Source organism: Tinamus guttatus, unplaced genomic scaffold, assembly GCF_059628265.1.
Source record: "Tinamus guttatus ecotype Peru unplaced genomic scaffold, ASM5962826v1 Tinamus_guttatus_pri_ptg001087l, whole genome shotgun sequence".
NCBI classification, from domain to species: Eukaryota; Metazoa; Chordata; class Aves; order Tinamiformes; family Tinamidae; genus Tinamus; species Tinamus guttatus.
Window position 1 is genome coordinate 3,132,255 of NW_028289621.1, and position 16,840 is coordinate 3,149,094.

At 53.7% G+C, this 16,840-nt stretch overlaps 3 protein-coding genes across 3 annotated transcripts; 1 reads left to right on the forward strand and 2 right to left on the reverse strand.

The window, feature by feature from the left end:
• Positions 1-170: 170 nt before the first annotated feature.
• On the forward strand, positions 171-1,288 carry P2RY4 (pyrimidinergic receptor P2Y4). Its single transcript, XM_010218531.2, has one exon. It carries the CDS (start codon positions 180-182, stop codon positions 1,272-1,274), a length of 1,095 nt encoding a protein of 364 aa, XP_010216833.1. The 5' UTR covers positions 171-179; the 3' UTR covers positions 1,275-1,288.
• Positions 1,289-3,771: 2,483 nt separating this feature from the next.
• Positions 3,772-7,495, reverse strand: LOC104571431 (diacylglycerol O-acyltransferase 2). The gene is made up of 8 exons (XM_010218527.2): positions 7,456-7,495; positions 6,117-6,245; positions 5,757-5,864; positions 5,170-5,240; positions 4,627-4,831; positions 4,356-4,530; positions 4,059-4,261; positions 3,772-3,961 (listed from the first exon to the last, which is right to left on the reverse strand). Exons 1-8 carry the CDS (start codon positions 7,493-7,495, stop codon positions 3,807-3,809), a joined length of 1,086 nt encoding a protein of 361 aa, XP_010216829.1. The 3' UTR covers positions 3,772-3,806.
• A 2,307-nt stretch (positions 7,496-9,802) lies between these two features.
• Positions 9,803-14,877, reverse strand: IGBP1 (immunoglobulin binding protein 1). Its single transcript, XM_088538428.1, has 6 exons — positions 14,686-14,877; positions 14,324-14,602; positions 12,807-13,002; positions 11,753-11,838; positions 10,603-10,715; positions 9,803-10,331 (listed from the first exon to the last, which is right to left on the reverse strand). The coding sequence occupies exons 1-6, from the start codon at positions 14,874-14,876 to the stop codon at positions 10,183-10,185; spliced, it is 1,014 nt and encodes a 337-aa protein (XP_088394554.1). The 5' UTR covers position 14,877; the 3' UTR covers positions 9,803-10,182.
• Positions 14,878-16,840: the final 1,963 nt, after the last annotated feature.

A 16,840-nucleotide genomic window follows, 5' to 3' on the forward strand; every position in this document is an offset into this window, starting at 1 on the left:
TGCAAAGCCCAAATGTGAGAGCTGAGAAAAAACAGAGAATCATCAAAGTGGCCGGAGCTCCTGGAGGGGGGGAAAATCTGGCATCTTTGGCTCCCTTCCACCCTTTGTGCCTGACAATGGTTGGGATCAGCAACTAATGTGTTTTTATTAACTGCTCTTCTAGATCTGGCTTTGAGAACATGGCCACTTCAGTGAGGACATTCCCAGTTGCCCTGTGGACACCAACGCCTGCTTCCTGGCTCGTAGGCAACACCACCGCCGTGGCAGAAGAAACGTGTGTGTTCAATGAGGAGTTCAAGTTCATCCTGCTCCCCATCTCCTATTCGTTGGTGTTTGTGGTGGGACTGCCACTCAATTCCTGGGCCTTGTGGATTTTTGTCTCCAGGATGAGGCCATGGAACGCCACCACAACCTACATGTTTAACCTGGCCGTCTCTGACACGCTCTACGTGTTCTCCCTCCCCACTTTGGTCTATTACTATGCTGACCGCAACAACTGGCCCTTCGGCGAATGGCTTTGCAAGATAGTGCGCTTCCTTTTCTACGCCAACCTCTACAGCAGCATCCTTTTCCTCACGTGCATCAGCGTCCACCGCTACATGGGCATCTGTCACCCTATCCGCTCCCTGAAGTGGGTGAAGACCAAGCAGGCGCGCCTCATTTGTGTGGGTGTGTGGCTTGTCGTCACTATCTGCCTCATCCCCAACCTCATCTTTGTCACCATCAGCTCCAGGAACAACAGCACCCTTTGCCATGACACCACCAAGCCGGAGGAATTCGATCACTATGTGCACTACAGCTCCTCCGTCATGGCCCTCCTCTTCGGGGTGCCCTTCCTGGTCATCGTCCTGTGCTATTGCCTCATGGCCAAGAAGCTTTGCAAACCCAGCTTCTCCAGCGCCAGCCCCCGAATGCCCTCCTACAAGAAGCGCTCCATCAAGATGATCATCATCGTGCTCACCGTCTTCGCAATCTGCTTCGTGCCTTTCCACATCACCCGGACCCTCTACTACACCTCCCGCTACTTCCAAGCGGACTGCCAGACCCTCAACATCATCAACTTCACCTACAAGATCACACGGCCCCTGGCCAGCATCAACAGCTGCCTCGACCCTATTTTGTACTTCATGGCTGGAGACAAATACCGGGGCAGGTTGCGCCGGGGGGGAGCCCAGCGGCCCCGGCCTGGGCCCCAATCTACCCTGGCCCTAGTGTCCAGGGACGAGGCCACAGATGGCAGCCGTGCTACCACTTACCGCATCAGCGATACCTGAGGGACAGGGACAACGTGAAGTTACAGGAGGGTGCTGAGAGCCGGTAGGGTTGCGGTGTTGGCGTCACTCCTGCTCTCTGTGCACCTACCTGGTGCTCTGCTGTCCTCTGCACCTCCAAACCCTTTGGCCTTGCCCTGCTGCTGCCTGGGTTGACCCTGCACCACGGAGCCGGGGCTGGAGCAGAGACCTGTGTGCTATGGGGAAGAGACATCTGCAGCCACGCGCAGAAGATGGAGCAGGGATGAGGGTGATGAGGAACAATCAGTGCACTGAGCACAAGTGGCGGGGGGGCTCTGAAGCTAGGCAGTGCTGAGGACCCCCTCCCCACCGGGTCCAGGGCCGTGTAGACCTGGCCACTGCCCATGCCCAGGATCTTGCCTGAGCTCCACCGGAACGCCGCTTGCACAGAGGAGAGAGCTGCAGGGGCTGAACTCTCCATCTATCCGTGTTCCTTGTGCAGGACAGATCTTGCTGTAGATGAAGCACTTGCCTTGCTTCCCTCCGTGTCCCGAGACTGATGCGTGGGAGCTGGAGTGCCGAAGCTGGGACAGAGCCTTGCGTGCGGGGCCCTGCCACCGTGGCAGGCAGGCAGGGCGTGGGGCAGGGGTGGACGAGGGGCAGGACGCCCAGCTGACAGCTGTGGCCTCCGCGCGTTTCAGAGGCTGTTAGAGATGTTCCCGGCACAATATTGTCCTTGGGTGAGGCAAGGGAGTGACCCACCGCAGGGCTGGGGATCCCTGCAGCGCCGCCGTCCCCACGCCAGGCTCGAGCGGTGGCCGGGAAGCTCTCCTTGCTAAACAGCCCACCAATAAAATGTATTTTCTTTCTCTAATCCAGAGCTGTTTCTCCCCATGCCAGGAGAAAGAGATATCAGGTGGCCACATCCGACCACTTGCAAGGGGACCTCACAGGAAAGGGGGAACCCACAGAGCATCTTTTCCTTCTTCTCCCTTCCCCATGCAGCATGCCCCGCTGCTTAAATGGTCGCGTAATGATATTAAAGATCTCATTGATCCTCAAAATGCTGTTGACACAAGACAAGCCTACCCCCTGGGTCTTCACGAGCTGTTCTCATCAAGCTTTTGACTCATCAAGCAGACCCATCTTTTAGGTTGCACGTTTTCTGCTGGGAAGGGCTCAGGCCCCAGAAGGGGTTTCTGAGCGTGAAGGAAAGTGTTCCCCAGCTTTCTCCATGCCTCTAGCATGGCCTTATCTGACACGGATGCTGGCAGGGACTCATGTGCCACGTTCACATTAGCGTTTCTATGGGTTTCAAGAATGAGGCAGCCACGGACATGAAATGCCGAGGTGGCTTAGTGATGGGAAGTTAATGAGTCCTCAGGAATCTGTTCTTTATGGGTGTTTGCTTTCTAAATGTTTACCCAGATCTCCTGCGTAAAGAAGAGCAGGCTAGAGATGATTATCACTGGTATTGACTTTCCCACACCAGCCCATTAAGGATGTCATGTCCCACTTACTACCGCCTGCTGGGAACAGGCATGGGGTGAGACTTGGCTGTCATCCTGCCAGCAAGGTCGAGGTTAGATATTAGGAAAAAATTCTACACATGAGGAGTAGCCGAGCATTGGAACAGGCTGCCCAGAGAAGTGGTGGAGTCGCCTTCCCTGGCAGTGTTCAAGAAATGTGTAGATGAGGCGCTGAGGAACGTGGTTTAACAGGCATGGTGCTGAAGGGCTTACGGTTGGACTCGCTGATCTTGAAGGTCTTTTCCAACCTGATTCTATGAAGGGGCTGCTCCCTGGTGCCGCCTGCACCAGGAGGGTCATGGGACCCTGCCGAAGGACAAGTTTTCGCTGTACCAGGCCCTTCTGCTTTGGTCTAACACGTGTATGTGGGGTCATTTCTGAGGAGGCAGGAGAGGAGACGCCCTTCTGCCCCAGACATTCCCATAGCCCAGCGCAACCCCGTTGCCAGAAGACCTTTGTCTGCCAGCAAACCCGAAGGGACGAGCCTGTGGAAAGGCCACCAAGCTGCGCAAGACCCATCTGCCACAGTAAACACTGCAGGGCAAGCGATCGCGTTCAAAAGCCTTGATTGCAAGTGCATCCTGGGACAGACGGCCCCGTATCCCACCGGCATGGCCCGTGGGGACATCGCCGCCTCCCGGTAGCCCCGCCAGGGCCCATCCTGCAGGAACCGCCTCACCGGACCACAGAGGAGCAGGGAAGTGGCTGCTCACCCCCGTGACACCCCGGGGACCCTCTGCCGATCTTCCCCTCCTCCCTCTCCCCAGCTTCCCGCTTCATTCCCTGCCTCGCTCTGTGTCTTTTCCGCCTTCTTTTCCCAAGCCGCCATGGAGGAGCGGAGGCTGGAGTAGAGGCTGGAGCAGAAGTGAAGGGCAGCAGTGGCACCCGGTGAGGACGGCGGGGCCGCGGGGTCCCCGGTAGCGAAGGACGGTCCCTGCACTCCCGCTAGCCCAGGGGGCCGAAATCCCCACGCGCAAGCGCCGTCTGCCCTTGCGAGCGGGGACTCGTGCTCCCGTCGGGACACGCGGGCCCCGTGCGGCCTCGCTCACACGATGCGCAGCTCGTCCGTCTCCGACATCCCATACTTGGTCTTGTTCTCATGGAAAAGCTTGAGCAGGGAGCGCACGTACATCTCGTGGTACAAGTCGACCACCTCGCGGCTCGGCTCCGCGATCTTGGGCACCGTCATGGGCTCCCCCACTGCCGGAGCGGGCACAAGGGAGCACGGTGAGAGCCAGAGGGCTGAGTGCCCAGCCGGGCATCCTGCCATCCCGCACACCGGCACGCGGATGCTCACCCACGGTCGTGATGGGCTTCGGGTAGGGCAAAAAGCCCCGCGACTGAACGGACAAGAGGCCCCGTCCGTAGAAGACGCAGGGGGCGAAGCCCATCATTTTCTGGATGCGGTTCTGGATGCTCCGCATCCAAGTGCCCTCCTCAAAAACCACCTGCCGGAAGAGGTCGTTCTCGCCGAAGGAGAAGGAGGGCACCAGGTGGGCCCTATGGGGAGAGCCAGTGCCACCAGACCATGCGCCGTGAGCGGCCCGTCCCCCACGGGCCATTGTCCCCGGCCACCCGATCCGGCCCAGCTCACCCGTGCTCCAGGGCCATGCGCACGAAGCCCTTGCGGTTCTTCAGGATTAAAGTGGTGACTCCCGGCTGGCAGGAGAGCGACTCAGAAGCGCCACCGATGACGATGGCCACGGCGTTGCCAGTGCCGTTCTTGGACAGCAAGTACCCTATGGCCTGGCGCGTTACAGGGAACAGCCCTGCGGAGATAGAGACAGCAGAGACGCGAGCCATGCAGAGGGTCCCTGCGGCACCAACCATCGAGGGGGCCAGCAGTGGCCCCCGGGCACGCTCACCCCCGCTCATCAGGTACTCCCTGAAGAGGGGCAGGAGGAAGTTGCCGGCCAGCGTGGTCAGCGAGGGCTTGATGCCCGGAAACATCTCCAAGAAGCCTGTGGAGCATGTGGTGAAGTTGCAGAAGGCCCCGACGCAGAGGATGCCGTGGGGGTGTGAGCCGATGATGTAGTTGTGACTGGGCGACAGGTCGTGGGTCTTCACCAGCTGCAGGGGACAAGGGCATCAGTGGCTGCCAGCCCAGCCCCATGGGAGCCACTGGCTGTTGTGGCACTGGGAGCGAATTTCCACACTGGGCAGAGGACCACAGCACCACTGGGTCTTGCCAGATGGTCAGCCAAATGGGGAGGGCAAGGGCATTTCCAGAAACAGATCCTGGTGGAGGGATGTCCACCATCCCTTCACAGCCCATCTCCTCCAGCTTTGGTTTTCCAGGAGGTTGGAGGCAGCTCCTGCTGCAGCTGCTCCTCAGGGAATTGTGCTTGCACCAGAGACTGGGAGGTCTGCTGTGCACAAACATGGCTCCTTGTCCCACCACGGCTTACCTGGACTGGGAAGTAGTCCCGGAAATACTTCCACACGGGCCATCTCCGCAGGCATGCCAGCCTCCTCCCGCCTGCAAACAGACACCGGCGGCGGTGAGCAAACCCACCCAGGGTCCCGCAAAACAACCTGCAGCACAGCCTGCTTTGCTACTGAGGTGGAATCTGCAGGTGGAAGAAGGGCCCGTTGTGGTGGTGGGAGAGAGGTCTGTCGTGGAATGGGATGGTCAGGGAGGAGAAGACCCGAGGAGCAAACAGGGTGTAGCACGTTCGCTCCAACGTGCTGCATGGAGACCCTGTGATGCATCATCCACACCGACGTCCCCAAACCTGCCTTTACCACGAGCACAATTAGCTGTTCACATGGGTCCTTGCCCCACACCCAGCAAGCTGAAGATGCAGATAAACACAAAGCCTTTGACATAGTCACTGGCACCAATTACCCCAACACTCTCCCTCTGTGTTGGTCCCACCACCATGTCCCTGGCAACCCGGGGGTAACTCTGTGGGGAAATGTGACGCCCACATTTCCCGGGGACATCTGCACGCTGCTGCCAAGACCCCAGGACAGGGGCTGCGTCTGTCCCTACCTTTTTCCGGCGTGTCCCGGTCAAAGATGACCCAGGCCAGGTAGAGGGCGGAAATGGGCCAGAAGCTGGTGAACACCAGGTAGATGAGCACGAGGAGACTGACCACCCCTGCGGGGCAGGAGAGCAGTGAGCGGGCACCCGTCCAGCTCGCGGGGTCCCTTCCTTGGGGACACCAGCACCCGGGCACGACTTCCCCAGGTCCCAATAAAACCCGGCAAATGCCGCGGTGAAGGCACGAAACCGTTTTTCTTCTCATGAGATGGGATGAATCTCAGCTGGAGGCAACGTGGAGCGCGTGCAGAAACCGCCCCGTTCCCTGGCGGCCTCCGAACAGGAGCACATCCCCTTGGCCACACTCACCGAGGACCAGGAAGCTGAGGACCCACTGGAGGACGGCGAGGAGCTGCAGGCAGGAGCGGACGTCGCGCTGCGAGGGCCACGGCGCCGTGAGCAGGGTGCGGAGGGCAGCGCGGACGCTGCTGCGGCTCCCTGCGGGGCACGGACACCCGCTGGCCCCGGCTCCTGCGACGGCGCCGCGGCCACGTGCCCGAAATGGGGCAGAGGAGCCCGGCGGCCCTCGCTGCTTCGTCGCCCGCCGCCGCCCCCGGCCTTCCCACCCGCCGGGCCCGCCAACCCTAGTGAACCATTAACCGCCCCGCCACGGTGCCAGCAGGGCCGGGAGCCAGGATCCAAACTCCACGCGCATCCCCGTCCCCTCCTCCCCGGCACCCACCGCACTCATCCTGCCGGCCAAAGGTCTCGGCGCGCTGGGGCCACCTGCCGCAGCCACCACCATGGGATCTGGGGCAAAATAGCCCCAAACGGGGGTGCTGGAAACACCAAGACCCACCATGAGAGAGCCAGGCCGCTCTCCTAGGCTGGCGGCTCCCAGAATGACCCTTGAGCTGAAGAATAACCATCAAACCCCAAGTTTAGGGATGATGGAGGTTCAACTCCATCTCAGTCCAAACCAGAAGTGGGACAATTGCAATAAATCAAATGCTGAAGCCATCACCAGCATCGAAGAACTATTTTTCCTCTCCCCATGCCTCCCGGCGGTTCGCCGTGCTCTAAACAATCCCTCCTGCCCGTCCCTGCCGCCCGCCCCACGACATATTCCCAGAAATCTTACAGCCCTGGAACCCTGTGGTTTGCAACTTTCCAAATCCGTAGTTTTTTCCAGTGAAGACACAAGAGCTCTGCCTAGCAATTTGTGCCTACCAAAAAGTTGCTTTTTTTAGTTACTTTTTATAGCCCCCCAGAAGCACTCCATGAATTTCCAGACCACAGAATGAAAACCGTCAGCCGGGGAACGGACAGACTCCCGTGGCTCCGCTCCTGCCCACGGACGTCTCCGTGCAGCGCAGCAGGGCCCTTTCCAAAGGCAACCCACCAGGAACGCGGGCTCCGCAGCTCGGAGGCACCGCCGCAACACGACGGAGAATTTGCTGTGCTTTGTAGCACTTCGCAGGAGTAACATTATCTGACACATTGTCAGCATTAAGAAATTTCATTCCTGTTGAGCAACTTTATGTTTTCCTCTGGTGCTGCTAACCCCAAATTGCTCCGAACACCTCCCTTTCCCCTAAGCACTCCCCAGCAAACAGACAATGGTGACAACAAACATTAATTGCCTGACTAGCTCCTCGCAACTCCAGAGCATCAGAAACCATTCAAACGCGTTTTGGAAATTTCTTACCACTACGGTTTTGGGAATAGGCTGCAATTATTGTTTTCATGGTGGCAAGAAGCTCTGCTCCAGACTCTGGTTTTGCAGGTTAAAAGGCGAGTTTGGAAATACAGGACTGGGGTTGTGTATCCAGTGACTTTAACCAGCTGATCCAAGATAAACTGTGGGCCGCGGAGGGGAGCGGACAGGCTCCGGGCGCGACGTGCGGTACGAGGACACGCGGCTGCTCCGCGGGAGGAGGAGGAGGTCGCGCCGGACGTCCCAGAGATGCTCCCATGCAGGATGCAGAGATTCCCCTCGAGATGCATCGTTCCCCCGTCTCTCCGCGGCTGTCGGAGGCGGCTGGTCGGGCGCCGTGTCCCCTCTGCGGGAATGGTTCCGTCCACAGCGGGGTATTTCACAAACCGTTCTCCTGCCCTCCCGGTGCTGCTCCAGCCAGGGCTGCCCCGACCCTCAGCCCCAAGGCTCCTGCTCCGAGGCGCAGGATTGGGCTTTGCCAGACAGCTCCCGACACTCAGCCCTGCTGTCCAACACCGAATCCAATCCTTATCGCCGTCCAGGAGAAAATGCGCTGCCTGGGACAAGAAAAGGCACCAGCACCAGCCACCCAGCACCCTCTCCCTGCTCTTCTTGTGACTGAGGCTCTTTTCCCTTTCCCCCCTTCTCCCTTTGAGGCTGCTGGAAAAGACAGGAAAGCAGATTGAAGACAGAGCCCTGGTCTTTGTTATTTCAACCCAAGGCTGATCCACCCAGGCAGAAGTTTCACATTCTGTGCTAGAGTAAGAGCAAAAATAAAGGCATCTGAGAAGATAATCCTCTTTGAGAAATGATGATGGGCAAAGGAGCTGTCAATACAGCTGTGGCCTGACCTGTGACTGCTGGAACAAAGGTCGGGAGACCTAAAGGCTTTTTCTTCTTGGGAAGCACCTACATCGAGGGTGCTGGGACTTACTGCGAAGGCTGGAGAAGGGTTAGGGCAAGGGAAGAGCTTCCGAAACCCATCGGAAAAGACTGAACGTGCAGGTAGTGGCTCTGGCTGGAATTACAGCCCTCCAAAAAACTAGCATGAAAGGCTGGAAGGAGGGCTGGGTGTAGCTCAACTGGAGGCAAGATTCCCTGGTGCCTGCACATGGAAGAGAAAATAAACAAAGCGAAGTAGCACAGAAGTACCCCTGAAATACGGCTCTAGGCTAACAATGGTAAGATCTGCAGGATCTGATTCACTGGAACTAGTTTCTTAGATCTGCCTTTCCAAAAATCCTTAATAAGAGTGGCTGCTCTGACACCAAATGCAGGAAAGTGGTGAATCTGTGTATAAGGTTGCATGAGTTTTAAAGCAAAAAAAAATTTCAGAGAAGAGATCTGAAAGCCACTAAAACTCAGAGACAAGAGTTTGTTATTTAAGTTGCGAAGATTTAATACCTAGAAAGATGGTCATAACAGCATCCACTGCAGGCCACTGCTTCACAGACACGGCTGAGTTCAGAGGAGCTGAGACTGCTCCTTACTGCAAGGTATAAAACATGCAAACTCCACTGCAGCCTGGCTCAGCCCCAGGCTGAGCCTCAATCATGGCAGTATGAAGGAAAAATACTAGAGCCTCTTTTTATCATCATCCTTGCAGATAAGGAAGAGGTCCACATGTGAACCCTCCGGCTGGACTTCCAAAGTCGAACAGTAAATACCTTGGGGCCTGCTGTGGATAACCCCACAGGATCCGGCGGTTGAGGATCATTAACAACAGCTCCTTAAAGTGGCTTAGGGGGAATCCAGGCAGCATTTGCACCATGACAGGGCTAGTTTGTAAGCAGATTTCAAGGGGTACCGGCAGCCAGCGCATTACCCCTCTTGAACCCTTCACTATCTCTCCCAGGGCTCGCCCCTATAGGACACTAAGTTGGGCGAGCGCTCATATAGAATTTATTTATATTTTAATGTATAGTATACTATGTTATAGCCACACAATCTCCCTCTTATACTATGTGAAAGGACAGACATTTCTATTATGGCGTTTGCACTATGTCTGTTATCAACAGTTCACAGCACAGCCTTTGAAATACACGACTGACTGAACATACAGAAATCCGAAACACTTTTGTCTGCCACTTAGGGAAGAGGGAAGGGGTGAGACTGTGGAAAGGCCACCAATGCACTTTGCTGCTAAGACCCCTCTGCCATAGTACTAACACTGCAGTGCAAGCTGTCACATTCAGAAACACCGACTGAAAATACTCCCTGGAACAGACCATCTGGCAATTCTCTTTTCCTGTCGTCAGCTCTTCTGGTTGCTGGAAACCATCCTTACAAGACTGCTCTAGAAGAGCCTAGGACAAAAAGCAAAGGACTTTACAGCAACTAGTCAGGACAAGAGATTTTATTTTGTTTAAAATATAGAGAGAAAAAATAAATACATCCACCAACAATACAAAGAGCGATTTTCAAAGTCATGTTCTTTCTCTCGAGGACTGCCTCTGCCTGGGGGAGCAGAGGCAGACGGATCCCCCGAACGAGCTCCGCTCAACAAGAGCTCCTGCGTTAGCGCTGCACGTGACAAGGGCACTCTGTTGGACACTTACGTAAACCAAAACAAACTGTCCTGTTCCCTCCTCGGACTCCGGTGACTCCCAAAGAAGTCAAGGATACCTCTGCGTATGTACAGTGTATTTACTCCTGTATCTCTGGGACACAGGCATTCTTGCAGGATTTCCAAGCCCTAGTTTTCCTGCAGCTGGAGCGTCAACCCATATTCTGCCTATTGCCATAGCCTTTTGGGTGTGTGTCTTTCCAATCATCCCAGTTCCGAGCTTTTTGAAGAGCTTCCTCATCATCCTCTTCCTCTTTTTTCTCCTGCTGCTTCTTCTGCAGTTCTTCATCATTTACACCTGCTGTAGGTCAAGAATGAGAGGGAGAGGCATGAGGCAGGTGGAGGATCACTATTCCAGTTCTCAGGACAGAAGCAGCCTGGGGGCTCGTACGGAGAGAAATGAGGAATTGCCCACAGCAGCCCAGCAATCCAGCTGCTCTCACGGGACAACACGGGAAGTTTGTTCTTACTCTTTATCAGTCCATGGTTTGTATCTTGAACACATCCCCATTCCCTCTTCCCCTCGCAACGGTTCCCGAATTCTCTGTGCCAAATTTTACTTTCCCCCATACCTGGTGTTCTCTGTGGGACGCTCTGGCCAGGCATGACCCCTTGCCTCCGGCGCTGCTCGTACCAGTCATCCACTGTCATCGTTGGCACACCAGGGTATCCAGCACCAAACACTCTAGGGGAAGAAAGACGCAAGAAATGTACTTTACCTGTTTCTGTTCATTGATAAGGATACATAATGACACACAGAGAAGCTCCTTTCCCCAACTTGTGCTGCAACTGGAGATGTTTTGTCATGGATGGTTTGGGAATTGCTCCATTTCTAGGGTTTGGGCCTTCAGCAACAGGCTTGCCAGTAACCCAGCTGTAACAGCATTTAAACAGCTCATCCAGTAAGTTCAGAGGGAGAAAGACTGTTCTGCTGCAACAGCCTTGAACCACTTCTGTTCAAAAGAGAAAGTTCTCTGCTAGCCTAACTTGCCACAGAGGCCACCAGAAACTGATCTGGGCAATACTTAGCTCGATAGATATGCTGAAGGCTCAGGGCCTGTCACGTCAAAAGTATGACAAGAAACCTCGTTTCTATCCCATTTTGTGCTTTAGCTCCCAGATTATTTACAAGAACCTGACAGTGCCAAAAAGCGTCAAGATGTTGATTCCCTAGGAAGGGCCTTACAAAAAACTGTAAGTAACGGGCTCTCATTCCTGGTGGATCTCCAGGAGGTATCACAAGTCTCCAGGCACTACCATCACTTATCTGAATTCACTGAAACCCTCCAGAGTGCACATCAGACTAACAGGCACCACATGTGCTTTTTACCACCAGCTTTTTAAAGAGAGAAGAACAATCCTGTTATATCATAAAGGGGTTCAGAGGGAAAGACAAGCCTCGCCTCTGCACATCTAACTAAACAGCAGGCACAGGGTCAACGAGCACAGTCATATTTGACTCCTACATTCTTCTCTCCTGCTAAAGAAACAGCATTAATAAAGACACTGTAGCATGTTGGTGGAATTACAGAGAAGTGGAGGAAATAAACTGAGGGCTCCCTGCATCCCCTGCCCCAGAGATACAACACATGCCACATCCTCATGGGGCACAGTCCTTACAACCAAGCACTGGTTTTCTGCATCGGAAAAAAATATCATAAGGTTAACATGACAACAGAGCACTGCATCACACTGTGTCCAAGTAATCAAAAAACAACATACTTAGCCTGAGCAGCATCCCGGGTGAGAATGAAAGGTTTCAATGGAGTCCTGACTTGCCGGGAAGTACCATGTGGTGGTGCTGAAGACTGAAGTTGCAAACAAGAGTCAAAGGATAATCATGGAGATGGCAGCTCCCTTCTTTCCTTTCCATCCCAAATGAGTTACTAAAGGTCTTGTGGATGAGAAATGCCTCTGCTGGCAGAGCAACATCCTGAGATGCACAAATCGGGCCCTAATGCAGCATAAATCATGAAACTCTATCTGTGAGCTTCTACAAATGACTTCTATTGGTGCCTCTGCTACACCAGTGCTGGGTCATCCTGGTCAGCTTTGTGTTTTGATCAGATCCGCTCGGATCCTAGCACAAAGTGTAGCTCGTTATTTATCCCCGATTCCAGGGATCAAGCAGCACTTTCTGCAGCAAGTAGAATTATCACTCACAATGAAGTTATCCTCTGGGCACTACAGAAAAGCAGATTTCTACGGTGCCAGATAAAGAGCTGCACAAATAAGTCGCATCAAAAAGCCAAGGCTATGGCACCTTATGAATTTTTAAATCCTGACAGACATTTAGGTGTGTAAAGGCCACAAACACTGCTCTACACAACAGGCTCACAAGTAACTTCAATCATCAGAACAGGCATTCCTGAAACGTGACATTTTCTAAGCTAGAATGGTATAGTGGGAGTAGGGGAACAAAACAATCCAGGCTTAGTTTAGTTTTTTTTTTTTTAAAAAAAAAAATCACTTAGTTCTTTACTGTTAAGTATTAGCACACAGAGCATATCAGCTTTGATATTCAATGCTCTAGTATTTCATGAGGTTTGACTGTCTAGAACATGTGGTGGCATTAGACAGTGACCAAGAAAAAAAAACACCTAAAAAACTCTTGTCCATTTAGGTTGTATGTGAGCTAGATTTTAATCTAGAACTTTACAGAATAAAACTCTGCTTCTGAGAATCATTTACTCTCAAATTTATTCACAACAGCATCCACCACGAGGTCTAAGTAACCACAGCCCTCAGAACCTGCAGTTCAAGAGAGATCTCGTACCTGTTTTATTGTAGCTCTGCTCTTTAAAATGACCATTTCTTGGTCAATACTCTCTATTTCCTCAAGGCTGATGCTGATCCATTTTTGGATTTGCAGGAGGTAAAATTCTCGCATCTGATCGTCATCTGCTTGCCCACTCTCCACAAAGGTTTTCATAGAGGCCAATCTGTTCTCCAGTTCCTTCTTCTGCTTGTATCTGGCTCACAGAGGAAAAAAACAAGAAGATAATCTAAGCCTTCTCTAGCATAACCCAGATACTGTTTTCTCTGAAATAAACAACTTGATAATTCTTGAAATCATGTTAAGGTGGCTAAACAGCTACCTTCCACCCCAATCCCCCTGTAACTGCTTTTTACATAGGTGACAGTTTGTGACCAGTGCTCCTTAGGATGACCAAATCCCAGACATTCATAGAGTTTCCTAGAGTAGTTAAAAGGGAAAAAAAAAAAAAAAGAAATAGGAACTAGAAAAGTGTTTTAGCTATTGGTTTGTCATGGGAAAGAGACTAAGTAACACATTTTAGGTGAAATGATTGTGTCTGGCTCCCTTTACTTACAATGAGAAGTGAACAGGAAGAACCAAGGATTGGAAAACTACAGGACCTGAAAGCAGAAGCAGCCTAAGAGGCCGTGCAGCAGGGCAGGTTGCTCCAGCTGAGCTGCTGCGATGCCAGCCGGCTCCCCAGGACCCTGCAGCAACGCTCAGGGACGTAGGGTGCCACAGGTCTGCACTAGACATGGGCCTCCCCAAGGAAGGGACTACAGGTCTTGCTGAAAGCAAACATAATTGCTACTCCTCAGCACGCAGCCAGCTCAAGCAGCGACCTGCTTTAGCCAGACTCACAGCACAGGCCCCTCCGGTTCTCCCTGGGGTGGAGGATGCCCGGGGCGGCCGCGTTTGCTCACGGCTGGATCATACGCAGCTCCAAACGCCTGCTCCATGCGGCCAAGGCCTCGCCAAACCAGCCCAGGCGCCTCTGACTCGCTCCTTACACCCCAAACCCACCTCATTTACCTTCTTACTAGCACAGGAACCATGTGTCACCCTCATCATAGAATCAAAGAATGCTTAGGGTTGGAAGGGACCTCTAGAGATCATCTAGTCCAACCCCTCTGCATACGCAGGGTCACCTAGAGCACGTGGCACAGGACTGCGTCCAAGCGGGTTTTGAAGATCTCCAGAGATCTCCTACTCATGTAGGGTGAGTCCTCCTGGAGGCTAGCTGAGGTCTTTAAATACTGCCACAGCAAGCAGTAACCTTATTATCAAAAGCCTGAGAGTAGAGCATGATGAAGAGGCTTCATATCACTTTAGCATGCACAAGCTTTCCTCGCTATTAGGCCTTTAGTCACTAACTGTATGAAGCCACACATTCAGAAAAAAAAAATGAAGTTATTGATACAGCTTTAGTAAGAGCGGGAAACTGGAGCAGTGCCTCTCCGCTGAGAGGGTTTTGGGGCAGCACCCGCGCGCAGCACCCAGCGGGGCTGCTCTGAGGCGCGCAGCCCTGCACCTACCTCTCGATCTTGGCCTGGCGCGCCGCGGCCATGGCCGCGAGGCCGGCGGGCGGCGCGGGGCCGTCGTCGGGCGCGGGGCCGTCGTCGGGCAGGGCGAAGGTGCCCAGGCCGTAGGCCTTGCAGAGGCGCAGGAAGCGGGCGAGGTGGCGGCGCGCGCTCTCCAGGTGCTCCAGCCGCTGGCCCTGCCCGGCCTGCCGCAGCGTCAGCGCGCCCAGCAGCGCGGGCAGCAGCAGGTAGCGCAGGTCGGCCGAGGCGATCTCCTCCAGCTCCTCGTTCTCGCTGCGGGACGACAGGAGAGACAGGGGTCCGCGCCCGCCCGCCGGCAGCCACCGCGGGCGGCCCCGGCCCGCCTCGCCGCTCACCTGAACAGCTCCAGCTGCGCCACCATGGCGGCCGCCTGCTGCAGCGCCTCCAGCCCCCGCCGCACCTTGTCCTGCACGGCCGGCGCCGACGAGGAGGGCTCGACACCGGCCTCCACCTCCTCCCAGAGCCGCCAGCCCGTGGCCAGCAGCTCGGCCAGCCGCGGCGCCTCCGCCCCGGCGGCCTCCGCCATCTTGCGCCGCCGCTGCCAGGAGCGCGTGCCCAGCCCTCTTCCGGCCGCCATCTTAGTGGCGGCGCCGGGCCGCGCCGCCATCTTGGTAGGGGCAGGGCCGTGAGGCGGGAGCGTGGAGCCTTTCTCTCGTGGCACCCGCCTGTGGGCAACAGCGCTTATCCAGCCGTTTTTAGGCCTTGGGGGCTGCTTTTGTAGGTAACATTGAATCTAGAACTAGAGCTCTTCATGCTAAACCCAGAGGACCTGGATTTTCCAAAAAACCTCATGTGATTGCCTCCCATTTGGCTTTTGCTCCAGTACCCCCCAAATCTCCCTCAATTCAATCTCTCTCTCAAGGAGTGATTCCCATTTCCTTGTTTTAGCTCCTCTGAGCCCTTTCTTACAGTATTGAAACTAAAGCATAAGGCATAAGACAAATAAGAGTTACAGATGGACATTTATAAAGGAACACTGGCCCATAAGAAGTGCAATAAAAGTAATTGATCTAGCTGTGAAAAAATGAAAAAATTCACGTGGTGCAAGAGTAATTCAGGGCAGGCTTGAAGCAATTAACCTACTAGAATGCGTTTATCATCTATTGTATTTGTTTTCTTCCTTCAAACAGGAGGAAGTTTGATAAAAAGTTAATTATAAAAAACAGTTGTGAGTTTAGGTTCCGGTGTGCTTTGTTCTGAAGAGACCCCCCCTTGGTTTTACTGTCCTCCATCTTCTCTGTGGGACCATTTTGTTTATGGCTGGAAACAGACACCAGTGCTGTGAGATATGTCAACAGTTTTGCACGTCATTATGTGCTATTCCTGCAAAGCAGGCAGGAAGTGAAGAAAAACACTCTGTCCAGCAGTGGGAAAATTAAATAATGTAATTATTGGAAGCAGAATGGAGCCAGGAATCAACAGCCGTCTGCTCTTCCCTAACACAAAACACTGCAACACCCCTAGCAATTACTAGTTCCCTTTCAACAAAAAGGCAGTGCCACTATCAATACAGCCTGTTCCCCTCACACACGGATTAATTAAAAGCTACAATAAGCCTATCAAATCATCACTCCTTGTAACTAAAGGGCAAGATTTCAACAGCACTTTTCTCTTAGGCATCAGAGTGAAAGAGGCTGCTGGAGTGAACTCCTCCACCCTACGTGTTATCTGGAGGTTCTTGGAGCAGTTCAGAGATCACCTTTCCCATAGGAAATCTCTGTTTGATCTTTAATGAGGCTCAAGCTGGGGACTGCAGGAATAGTCACTGTGATTAGTTCAGTGTACATGAAAAGGGGGAGTTCACCGGGGTTTGACAAGCAGGGGATCAATCTCTTCCCCCGCTACAGCTCTACCAGGTGTCTTGATGTATTAGGTTTTTATCATGATGCTGATGTCCAGGGACCAATCTCACCTCAGGTTCTGCAGTGTCCTTATATTTCCACCCATCATTTCGCAGACATGAAACACGCCCATGTGCTTTCCATTATATAGGTAGTAAAATCAGGACTGCCATCATGTACCCCATTTAACACACATGTGCAGAACTGGCTTTGCACATCCAGAGGGTCTATCCAATGCTTCCAAGGACATGTTGCAAGTACATCCAGTCTTCCTGGAAGGTGTTAGAGCTTCTGCATGTGGCCCCGCAGCACAGTACACACAAATAACACTCTAGCCAGCTTGAAGTACGCCTGGGAATTCCTCACTTTACCACCCAGCACAGGCACAGTGGTCACGGATGACACAAACACGAGCTGAGAAAGTCCTCAAAGTCTGAGGGCACTGAGTTGGGCAGGGAATGTGTCTGGAAAAGCCCACTTGTGTGGTGGCACTAAGGCAGCTCCTAGGCCTAAGTCCGTGTGCTTTGGAGCTGACACCATCCCGCACATCCTTCCCTGCATAACTCCCCCCTGGCTGCCTTTGGAGGCAGGTTCATCAGGAATGCACACAAGGAAGATGCTATTATTTGGGTCAAAGTAAGAGCCCTCG

Bases quoted from the DNA above. Each gene is read 5' to 3' on its own strand.
- IGBP1 (XM_088538428.1), bottom strand. From the start codon at position 14,876: ATGGCGGAGGCCGCCGGGGCGGAGGCGCCGCGGCTGGCCGAGCTGCTG. The intron at 13,003-14,323 runs GTAGGTGCAGGG...TCTGTGAGCCAG, and splicing joins CGCCAGGCCAAGATCGAGAG to ATACAAGCAGAAGAAGGAAC. The intron at 11,839-12,806 runs GTACGAGATCTC...TTGCAACTTCAG, and splicing joins GCAGAGCTACAATAAAACAG to TCTTCAGCACCACCACATGG.
- P2RY4 (XM_010218531.2), top strand. From the start codon at position 180: ATGGCCACTTCAGTGAGGACATTCCCAGTTGCCCTGTGGACACCAACG.
- LOC104571431 (XM_010218527.2), bottom strand. From the start codon at position 7,495: ATGAAAACAATAATTGCAGCCTATTCCCAAAACCGTAGTG. The intron at 5,241-5,756 runs GTAGGGACAGAC...GTCTGTTTGCAG, and splicing joins CCGGGACACGCCGGAAAAAG to GCGGGAGGAGGCTGGCATGC. The intron at 4,262-4,355 runs GTGAGCTGGGCC...CTCTCCCCATAG, and splicing joins CGCATGGCCCTGGAGCACGG to GGCCCACCTGGTGCCCTCCT.